The 9803-nt window shown below is 51.6% G+C and overlaps 3 protein-coding genes across 6 annotated transcripts in view; 2 read left to right on the top strand and 1 right to left on the bottom strand.

Annotated features, from left to right (window-relative positions):
- Positions 1 to 286, bottom strand: part of ACOX1 (acyl-CoA oxidase 1) — a 21141-nt gene extending 20855 nt beyond the window's left edge. The window contains 1 exon segment of the mRNA XM_031059913.1: positions 173 to 286. Within this exon segment, the coding sequence (XP_030915773.1) occupies positions 173 to 286 (114 nt within the window).
- On the top strand, positions 7 to 4190 carry TEN1 (TEN1 subunit of CST complex). Of its 4 annotated transcripts, XM_031059972.1 has the most exons (5): positions 7 to 12; positions 415 to 468; positions 1726 to 1828; positions 1949 to 2106; positions 3348 to 4190. In XM_031059972.1, the coding sequence occupies exons 3-5, from the start codon at positions 1743 to 1745 to the stop codon at positions 3485 to 3487; spliced, it is 384 nt and encodes a 127-aa protein (XP_030915832.1). In that variant the 5' UTR covers positions 7 to 12; positions 415 to 468; positions 1726 to 1742; the 3' UTR covers positions 3488 to 4190. The 4 variants fall into 4 exon arrangements, with proteins under 4 accessions (XP_030915832.1, XP_014163961.1, XP_030915830.1 ...); XM_014308486.2 differs by lacking the exon at positions 415 to 468; XM_031059970.1 differs by lacking the exons at positions 7 to 12; positions 415 to 468 and adding an exon at positions 61 to 168.
- A 1451-nt stretch (positions 4191 to 5641) lies between these two features.
- On the top strand, positions 5642 to 9775 carry CDK3 (cyclin dependent kinase 3). Its single transcript, XM_005424562.2, has 7 exons — positions 5642 to 5769; positions 6682 to 6759; positions 7100 to 7220; positions 7714 to 7884; positions 8286 to 8387; positions 9023 to 9226; positions 9620 to 9775. The coding sequence occupies exons 1-7, from the start codon at positions 5642 to 5644 to the stop codon at positions 9743 to 9745; spliced, it is 930 nt and encodes a 309-aa protein (XP_005424619.1). The 3' UTR covers positions 9746 to 9775.
- Positions 9776 to 9803: the final 28 nt, after the last annotated feature.

Raw genomic sequence — 9803 nt, 5'->3', positions numbered from 1 at the left:
GATGGCGGAGCGGTGAGCGCGCGTTCGGTGTGCGGGGAGCGGTGCCTTAAATCGCGCTGTGTGTGCATGGAGCCGCGCTGGGAGAGCGCCCGGCATCGGCATGGAGTAGCTAATTAAATAAACAGCTCATTAAGTGCCGTTTGCGGGCTGCGTTTGTGCATGCGTTAGGTACGGTGTTGATAATGCTGTGGATCTGCGTGTAAAGGGCTGCGCTTGGGGCAGGGCCTGCCTCAAATCTCTCTGCAAGGTCCTGCAGTGGAGCTGGCGCATGCATTCGGTAGCGCATTGGGTGGGCACAGGGTGTGTGGTGATTGGGGTATGGCTTTTACAACCCAAGTGACTCCATACGTTAAAAAGTGCATGAAATGCGCGGTGAGCATCTTGCATCCCTGGCTGATCCACCTTGCTGCACAGTGGGATACAGGAGGAAAACCCGAGCGGTACAGGACAGCCTTTGCCCTTCTGGAGGTGCAGAATTGCCGCTGCTTTTTGAATGTTAGGTGCGGCGGGGATGCACGGAGCTGCAGAGGGCGAGGAGGTGGGTTGGGACCCTGCCAGAGGGGTTTTCCAGCGCAGGGGTTTTCTGGGTGTCCACAGCCTGGCATGGGACTGTGGGGCCGCAGGCCAAGAGGGAGGCATGTGCAGAGATGGGGTAAGCCGGGATCGCCCTGGTTTCCCCAGCCTCCCACAGAGTCCTCCGTGGGGCATTTTGCAAGGTGGCAACACCGTGAGCAATGCGTGGGGTGGGGAAGGGACACCAAGCATTAAAGCAACAGCACGTGTGTCAGCTCACTGTCCCCTCGGCTGAGTAATCGGTGTTGGGGGTCCTTGAATGCCCAGCGATGGACCCACTTGTGTGAGTGGCAGGAGTCCCTGCCTGGGCTGTTGTGCAGCTCTTGGGGTCCTCCACAGAGAAGAAAAAAGATAAAAAGAAAAAAAAATGAGAGAGAGAGAGAAAAGCAGTAAATGAGACATGGAAACATCCAAACACAGCCTGCAAGGGAGATCAGCCGGAAAATGCCAAAAAAAACACCTCAGGGCACAGCCAGGAGCCAGGCTATGGCATTGACTGGGCAGGCTTAGAACTTTGCTGAAGCTGCCTGTGTGCTCTCTGCTGTGGCTGACTCGCCTGTGCCAGCCCTGCTTCACCGCAGGCACTCCCAGGAGGTCCCACCGGAACCTTGCCTTGGAATTAATCCTTCTCACTCCTCACTGTCTGCTAAACCCTGCCAGACTTCTGATGAAACTAGGCTGGCTTGGATCCAGTTTATTGTTCTCCAGCTGCAGGATCTGACGCTGCCAGCACTTTTTTATGTTGCAGTAAGGGAACAGGCTTGGGATCATTCCTTAAGTCTTGCTGCATAGTACTCTGTCACCCCAGCAGCTGAGGCTATGCCACAGTCTCTGAACTGCTCAGTCACCATTCTCCCCACTTCCTGAACCTTTCTCAACTCATCCATAGCCTGGGGGAGACCCAGAGGACCTGGTGAGCTGCCTGTAGTTCATGCTGGGTTGTGTGGGACTGTGCAGCTCCTCTTTGTGCCAGGATGCCCTGAGCCTGGCACACGCAGTGAGCTGCATTAGGACTCAGCAGGGAAGCTGTGAAGCTCTTGCAGCCCCCTGGATGGTGGAACCTGGGCAAGGAAGGAGTTGAAGGGCAGTGTCACGTACAGTGTGGATCAGGTACTGGAGAAGCATGGAGTCAGACCCTTTGCTTTACTGCAGGTCAGCCATTGTGTGAGATGCTGCCAAGTGCTGGTGTCTATTACTTCCCTTGGGAGATCAACAGCTCGGTCCCTGAGGGGAAGACACTGAGGACATTTGGCAGGTGAGAAGGGTACCCTGCTCTCTTTGCAGGCCAGGCCTTTCCTTCACTGACTGAACACCCCTTTTTTGGTTTGTAATTGGGTTTCTGCACAGCTGAGCTTCCCAAATTGATCATTCCCAGGTTATGCTGCTATGACCTGGCCCGATCTGAAGCCATTCTCACCATGCAGCACAACTCAACTCAGTACCAGGTCTGTGTTGACACCAAGTTTGTGGAGCCATTCCAAGCTCAAGTGGGATCTTCCTACATGGTCCTGGGAGAGGCTGAACACAGGGAAGGTAAATGCTCTGGGAACTGGTGCCCTTTGCTGCTCTTCATGGTACATCAGCTGTTTTGGGGCTCCCTGAGTCACTGAGGGCAGCCTGGACCTAGGCTCCTCTCGTGCAGCTCCTCCATCACACGAGCGTGTGGTTCAAGGTAGGAGCAGCCTGTCTGTCCCCACTGGCCATGAGAAGAGCCACCCTTATCTTGGTGAAAATCTGGTCCTCTGGCACAGATTTTTTTAGAAACAGGAAGCATTTCAGCCACATTGCTGGGCTTGTGAAACCTATGCTGAAAAGCCTTCTAGAATCACTGCCAGCCACCACACCGACTGTCTTCACCCCAAACGTGGCAGATTGCAGCAATACCTCATTGCAAGTGACTGGGTTGGTCTTTGCCATCCTTGAAAGGCTCTAATAATATATTATCCCTGCCCTCAGACATGTGAGGAATGCAGGCAGACTGTGTCATGCAGGGCACCCTGTTGTCCTTTCCTGGGGTGCCCTGTGTTCCAGCTGCTTGGTGCTTTGTGTGGGGAGCTGATCTGAGCTGAGCCATGGCATGGTGAAACAAATTCTTTGTTATCTTGGCCACACCTGATAAAAAGCATTCACATTCATGCCATAGAAGTCCTCAGCGGCATGTGGAAAGCCACACTTCACGTGGCCTCTGGAGAGTGACCTGCTAAGCCACTGCTGCAAAATTCCTTTAGAAAATTGTTATTTCAGTGATCCCAGCCTAGGAGGGAGTTGGCCCCATTTGGCAGGGGTGGAAGGGGAGCAGACTGAGCTGGTGGCTGTGTCACCAAGACTCTGTCACAAAGATTTGGCCCCTTCTGTGCAGCTCCATGTTGCCACTTGAATGCCACCAATGGACTGTTGGTTGCACTCAGCTTTGAGCATCTTCTAAGCCCTCTTGTCTGCACAGGGGTATTCAGAAATGAGCTCAGACCCATCACTGCTGCTTTTCAGCCCAGGAAAACCAAAATGCATCCAGCCACAAAGTAGACAGATGGCAGGCACTGGTACTGTTCCCCGGTGCAAGGGGAGTGCAGTGTCAGTCACCAGCATTTTGTAGCCATCAGGGCAGAGGGAAAGCACATCACTGAATTAAGCTGCTCCTGCTGCTCACATCAGTGGCAGCATGCAGCCAGACTGGTCTCCTGAAGTTCTCAGGCTATGATTATTTGCCCAGCTTGAGTCATATGTTGCCTGAGGGAACTCTCTGTCTCCAAGCTGCTCTGTTTTCCTTTCTCCAGAAACTTCCAGTCCTGTGGTAAAAGCACGAATATTGACCTGCGTGGAAGGAATGAATGCGGCCCTGCTAGAACAAGCCATACAGGAGCAGAGGAAATACTTCAGTGAGAGGCAGGAGCAGAGGGAAAGCAGCACATCCTGACAGCAGCCCTGAGACCAGCCACACGCTGGTCCTTGCACTGCCATTTGCAACAAATATGTTAAAAGTCAATTAGGAGGTGTGTTTGCTGCAGCAAACAGCAAAGTCACTGAGCAGGGAAACATTTGAAGACTGAGTCAATGTGTGTGACTGTGGGCTGTCCATTCCTGCCCCAGTTGTCATGACTGAAAATAGCTCTGGGAAGCAGGTTTGTTGTTTGCTTGAAAGGGTGGTTAAGGAAAGGGAACACTTGGTTTACACTGCTTCTTTCAAAATGCACAACATGAAGAAGTCAGAAGAAGTCTCTGAATCTGGAGTTAAGCAGCTCACCTTTGGCAGATGGGGGGAAAGGGCATTAACACAAAGTTCATTAGCCCTGCCTGGCTGTGGGCCCATGAGTGCCTGTGTTGGGGTACCCTGACTCAGCTGCCACACAGGAACATTCCTGGCAGAATGCTCACCTATCTGGACTGACCAAAGAAACAAGAACAAAGAGTCACTATTTTCAGTTGTACCTGCCTCTTTAGGTAGGAAGAACTAGTATCTAAGGGGAGGATTAATTCTAATTCTAAAATAAATATTTGCAGTAGCCTGAGTACTTGACTTTCTTCCTTGACACAACTAAGTTTAAGAGACCTTAAATCACTATTTTTGAAGTATCTAAAGATTTTTATTGAAATTTTCCTAAATAAAGATGAAAAAAGAAGGCAGCCTCTCTTTTATTGATTAAATCCCTCTTTCTTGCCAAGTCAGATGTGTTAGGCCCTGCATAAACCCTATAGATGATGTAAGAAAATTCAGTTTTCCTCCTCCTAAGTACTGGGTGTGTATGGAAGTGGCTGGCTTTAAAAAAGTTGCGAAAAAAGGAGATGAAGTTACATCAGAGCCACTCTGGTTGAAGAACATAGTGCCAGGCCCACACAGCTATATTAAACCATTGACAAAAGGACGGAACATTGCTAATATCACATGAGAATCAAATGTTTGTGCAAGGGAGAGAAGACTCTCCTGTACTGTGGAAATCCCCAAATTTGGAGTGAGCCGTGCCTGTGGTTTGCAGGGGATTGCAGCCATCTCCAGCCTTTTTTGTTTGCACTCAAAGATTTTGAGCTGCTGGCTCAGCAATGGGTTAAATCAGCCTTTTTTTGGGTCACCTAAAAGTTGGAGTCTTCCCTGTGGACCCACACAGCTGCAATGCCCATGTCCACCCAGAGCCATGGAGCCCCCAAGTCCTCCAGATGAAATTCCCTTTGCCTCTGCCTTTCCTGATGCCACAATAAATAAAGATTATTTTAATCTCGTCCTCTGCCAGCTATCAAGTCAATGATTAATTCCCCCTCAAGGACATTGTCCAAAAGGCTGACTGAGCAGCACAACCCATGTTGGGAGGTTGAAGGGACAATTGTGCAAGACAAAATAAAAGGGGGAAAAAAAGACAAAAAATAAAAAACCTCCACACACAACACAAAAAACCCCAACAAAAAAATCCCCACAAAAAACCCTGTCAAAAAACCAAAAACCAAACCAAAACAAAAAAAACACAACCAAAAAACCCCAACCCCACAAAAAAAAAAAAAAACCAAACCAAAAACCCCACACCAAAACCTCCCGCTCCCCCTCCAAACCAGCCAAACAACAAAAAAGACATTTCTGCTGGGTGTTTGCCCTCAGCATGTCCCAGCAAAGCCATAATTATGAACCTAATTACTCCACTGACACCCAGCACTGTGCAGATGGAGCAGGAGAGCTTCCCCTGGCCCTGTGCAGTTCATGCTGCTCTTCCTGAGGCTCCAAAGTGCATCTTTACATCAATTTTCCTCAATTTTTGGCTGTAGCCAGCACACTGCACAACCTGTGCAGCAGAACAACCAGCTCTGGGCGGTTTCTGTGTGGCTCTGTCCACCTGAAGCTCCCCGGACACCCCAAAGCCAACCAGGCCGCCCTGTCCACCCACAGCTGCCCCAGGCAGGTCCCTGAGGGCTCCCTCAAGGCCGAGGGAGCACCAAGGTGGGACCCAGACCCTGGCAGCACCTCAGGGAATGCCTGGGGGGCTCAAACACTTTCCCCACGTTCCCCTTTCTGTTTCCCGCTTTTTTCCCTCCCCTCAGAGCGCGGTGCCAGCTGCCCCCAGTGCCATCGCCAGGCCCAGGCAGCCCCATGGAGGCCATCCAGGCGTCGTTCCAGAAGGTGGAGAAGATTGGGGAGGGCACCTATGGTGTGGTGTACAAGGCTCGCAACAAGCGCACGGGGCAGCTGGTGGCCCTCAAGAAGATCCGCCTGGACGCGTGAGTGGGGCAAAGTCCTGGGCCTGCCATGGCGCCAGGCCTGTGCCCAGTATGGTGTGGGAGGCACAAAAAAGACTCGCATGAGGGGAAAAATGGTGTCTCTAGGATTAAAATAATCTTGTGTATTGTGGCACCAGGAAAGGCAGAGCCAAAGGGAGTGTTGTCTGGAGGGCTTGGGGGCTTGGTGTCTCATGGGCATGGCAGCTGTGTGGATCCACAGGGAAGACCCCAACTTTCAGGTGATCTAAAAAAGGGCTGATTTAACCCATTGCTGAGCCAGCAGCTCAGAATCTTTGAGTGTGAGTGTTTAGGGCCTGACCTGGCACCACTTGGCCCTGGGTCCACGGCACAGGGCAGGGGGAAGCAGCTGCCATGTTGTGAGGTAATATCTCCCTCAGGGCTGTGCTGTGGGGGCCAGGCAGGGTCAGCCTTGGCCCTCCAGGGTGGGACTGAGCAGGTAAAAGCTTATTTCTGTTCCCCTGGGTCATCCCTGAGCTGTGTGCACAGTGAGGGGTGTCTGCCTGGATTGGGAGCCAGTATGCTGGGGCTACACCCCATGGTGGCCCCTCAGAGTGGGAGAGGTGGCTGCCTGAGGGGCGAAGAGCTTTCATTTTCTCCGACCTCCCAAAGAAAAGACCTAGGAAATTAATACATTATTGTTTCTCTAAATGCACCCTTAGGTGCTTCCAAACAAGATCTGCCGCAACGCTTACATGTCTAGGTCATCCCCTCCTTCTCCTTGCCCACAACTCCATTTCCTCCTGCCTCATCCCAGCCCACCCCAGCCACTGCTGCACCCCAAACTCAAATGCTCCCTTGGGGGACAGTGGAAGAAGGAAGGGACACAGAGCCCCGTTGGGCTGTGGGATCCCCCTGGGTTGTGGGGTGCAGTACAGCCTGTCTCTGCCACAGGGAGTCAGAGGGTGTCCCCAGCACTGCAATCCGAGAAATCTCACTGCTGAAGGAGCTGAAGCACCCTAACATAGTCAGGTAAGATCTGGATGCACCTCCCCACCAGCTCATCCATGAGCTCCTGCTCTGGGAGCAGGCAGCAAGGAGGTTTTTCTGCCCTTCCCCAACTGCATAGCAGGACCAAAATACACAGCAAAATGCAGGAATCCCTTAAACTTCCCTGGCTTTCAGCAATACCTCATGGGTCTGCCACTTCACCAACACAGTGCTGCTGCCCCAGACTAGATTCTGCCCTTAAACTGCTCCTCTCTTCTCCAAAAGACCAACAGAGCAGAGGCATGTGTGGGAGGAGGGGTGTTTGGGCATTTGCAGAGGTTTGGAGCAGATATTGAAGGGAGAGCCTGTACTTCTTTTACAGGCTCCTGGATGTCATACACAGCCAGAAGAAGCTCTATATGGTGTTTGAGTATCTGAATCAGGACCTGAAGAAGTACATGGACTCATGCCAAGCTGGAGAGCTTCCTTTAAGCTTGGTCAAGGTACAGCATGGAAGGAATGCCAACAGGCAGGGCAGACAGCATGTCCCTGCTGCCTTCTGCTGGGCAGACCCATCTCAGAACTGCTCAGACTGGGCCTGGAACTGATTCCTCAGCCTCCCAGATCTCAAACATTTTAACTGGGAAGCTCTCATGGCACTATTGCTCAGAAATGTTTATTTCCCAGCAGTTTCCAGGCTCTCCAGCCTGTCTTGCTGGAGAACAAAGGAGGGATCTCTTGCTAGTTACCTTTGTAGACAGTAATGTGTGGGTGGAAGAGAAGGACAGTGCCTGGACCAGAGTCTCTCTGTCCCCATGTGATGTGGCAGTAGTTTGTGTGTATCTCTGAGTAGTGGCCCATAAACCTGATGTTGCACTGTAACAAGGGCTTTCTTCTCATTCAGATCTATAAGAGATCCAAAGTGCATTGGTTCACACAATCCAGAGTTCAAAGTGTTTTCATCATGGCCTTATCTGAAATCTCTTCTCTCCTCAGAACTACCTTTTCCAGCTGCTGCAGGGTGTGAGCTTCTGCCACTCGCACAGGGTCATCCACAGGGACTTGAAGCCGCAGAACTTGCTCATTAACGAAGCAGGAGCAATCAAGCTGGCTGATTTTGGACTGGCAAGAGCTTTTGGGGTCCCCCTACGCACGTACACTCATGAGGTAGTGTCAAGCTCCCCGAGTGGGGTACATAATCCAGAGTGGGTGAGCAGCAGCAGCAGCAGCAGAAGTTGTTCATCCATAACAGAGGCATAGCCATGGAATGTGCTCTTAACCTCACCTGCAGCTAAGGGACCTCCATGTCCCCATAAAGTGTGCTGTCTACTGGGGCCAGGCTGCCAGCTGGGCTCCCACCTTCTCTCCACGGGGTACATTTAATTGTTCCAGAGTGTGTCATTCTGTTAATCCCAACCTTGCAGGCACTAAAGTGTCTGTAAATTCAGCAAGGCCTTAGCATGCTCTGATTTGTACAGTCACTGCATTACAGCTGAGAAGGGAGGGTCCCACACCATTGGTTTCATCCAGGGAAACCAGACACATTTTGTTTGTTGGTTCCTTTCGAGGTGGTGACTCTGTGGTACCGAGCCCCTGAGATACTGCTGGGATGCAGATACTACTCAACCCCTGTGGATATCTGGAGCATCGGCTGTATCTTTGCAGAAATGGTAGGATGGGCTTAAATAATCTCTTTCATGAGCCAGAGGAGGCAGCTGCAGTGGGAAGGAGGGATGAGATATAGAACATCTGGGATACTGTGTTCCCACCCTGTCCTGGGTGTGCTTTATGGAAAGTCCACCCTAAGGGTTAGCTGGTCCTTCTCTCAGAAGGAAATCTACAAACCTGGGGGCCTGGCAAAAGTTCCAAATACGTTGGAACATGATGCCTCTCCTTGCAAAAGGGGTAAGTTCAGCCTTATTGCTGCAGCATTTTGACCCTGGGAGGAGATGACTCTCTTCCAGATGTCCCCATGGTGCGCTGCAGAGAACAAGCACTCTTGTGGCATGGCAGAATGGATCTCCTAGGGGCCCATACTCCCCTTGGAAGAGCTGTGGTTAGCTCTGCAGTATAATAGCACTTTTCCTCTTTCCCAAAGTCCCTGAGCTGCAGAGCAGGCAGGAGGGAGCTAGCCAAGAGTGGGAGCAAGCAGTCAGACCCCTGTGATGTTCCCAGCCACTGCATTGCAACTGCCCTGGTCTGTGCAGGTGTTTGCACCTGCTGGGACAGAGGGCTGCTTGCAGCAGGAAATAGGGCACACAACTGATGGAAAAGTGGGAACTGGCTTTTTCTTTTCTTCCCCCAGATGACCAGGAAGGCCCTGTTTCCAGGGGACTCTGAGATCGATCAGCTCTTCCAGATCTTTCGCACCCTGGGCACTCCCACTGAGGTGACCTGGCCTGGTGTGACCCAGCTCCCTGACTACAAGGGCAGCTTTCCCCGGTGGCCAAGGAAGGAGATGAAGGACATTGTTCCAAACTTAGATCGAGATGGGAGAGACTTACTGACGGTGAGTGGGGGCTCAGAACAGGGCCTGGGGATAGACAGGATGTTTTCAAACTGGGCTAGGAGTAGGGATATTTGAGATTTATCTGGAAGTCTAGCTGATCTGGGTTGAGTGCTCACCTCTGACTTTGCAGAAGCACCAAATCATGGAATAGGGCTCACTCAGTCTTAGTCTAAAGAGGGACTGTCATTGCAAGTTCCTCTAGGAACCACTGCACTGGGAGTCAAGGAACTCTTCTTACATAATCCCCAGAGTAACTTCAGTTATGGGTGACTCCTGGAGCCCAGAGAAGGAAAAAGGCAGGACCAACATCTGCAACTGGGCCCAGCTGTGTGCAGGTGCAATCACTCACTCAGTTTTAAAAATCCTAAATCTGCTGGGTTTTTCTCTTGGCAGCAGTTGCTCCTGTATGATCCCAGCAAGCGCATCTCAGCCAAAGCAGCCCTCAGCCACCAGTACTTCCTCTGCAGAAACTCTGGGAGCCCTGAGCAGCGACCTGTGCTGCGGAGAGACTGCAGATGAGAGGACATGACTGTCCCCAAGCTCTTGCACCTCCAGGTAGCACTGCAGATGTGGTCTG

Source organism: Geospiza fortis, unplaced genomic scaffold (genome assembly GCF_000277835.1).
Source record: "Geospiza fortis unplaced genomic scaffold, GeoFor_1.0 scaffold244, whole genome shotgun sequence".
Classification (NCBI taxonomy): Eukaryota; Metazoa; Chordata; class Aves; order Passeriformes; family Thraupidae; genus Geospiza; species Geospiza fortis.
This window is presented reverse-complemented; position numbering and strand designations above follow the sequence as displayed.

Coding starts and splice junctions, on each gene's coding strand:
- CDK3 (XM_005424562.2), top strand. CDS start 5,642: ATGGAGGCCATCCAGGCGTCGTTCCAGAAGGTGGAGAAGATTGGGGAG. Junction 6,760..7,099: donor AAGCACCCTAACATAGTCAG/GTAAGATCTGGA, acceptor CTTCTTTTACAG/GCTCCTGGATGTCATACACA. Junction 9,227..9,619: donor ATGGGAGAGACTTACTGACG/GTGAGTGGGGGC, acceptor TTCTCTTGGCAG/CAGTTGCTCCTGTATGATCC.
- TEN1 (XM_031059969.1), top strand. CDS start 366: ATGCGCGGTGAGCATCTTGCATCCCTGGCTGATCCACCTTGCTGCACA. Junction 469..1,725: donor CAGCCTTTGCCCTTCTGGAG/GTGCAGAATTGC, acceptor GCTTTACTGCAG/GTCAGCCATTGTGTGAGATG. Junction 2,107..3,347: donor AGAGGCTGAACACAGGGAAG/GTAAATGCTCTG, acceptor TCCTTTCTCCAG/AAACTTCCAGTCCTGTGGTA.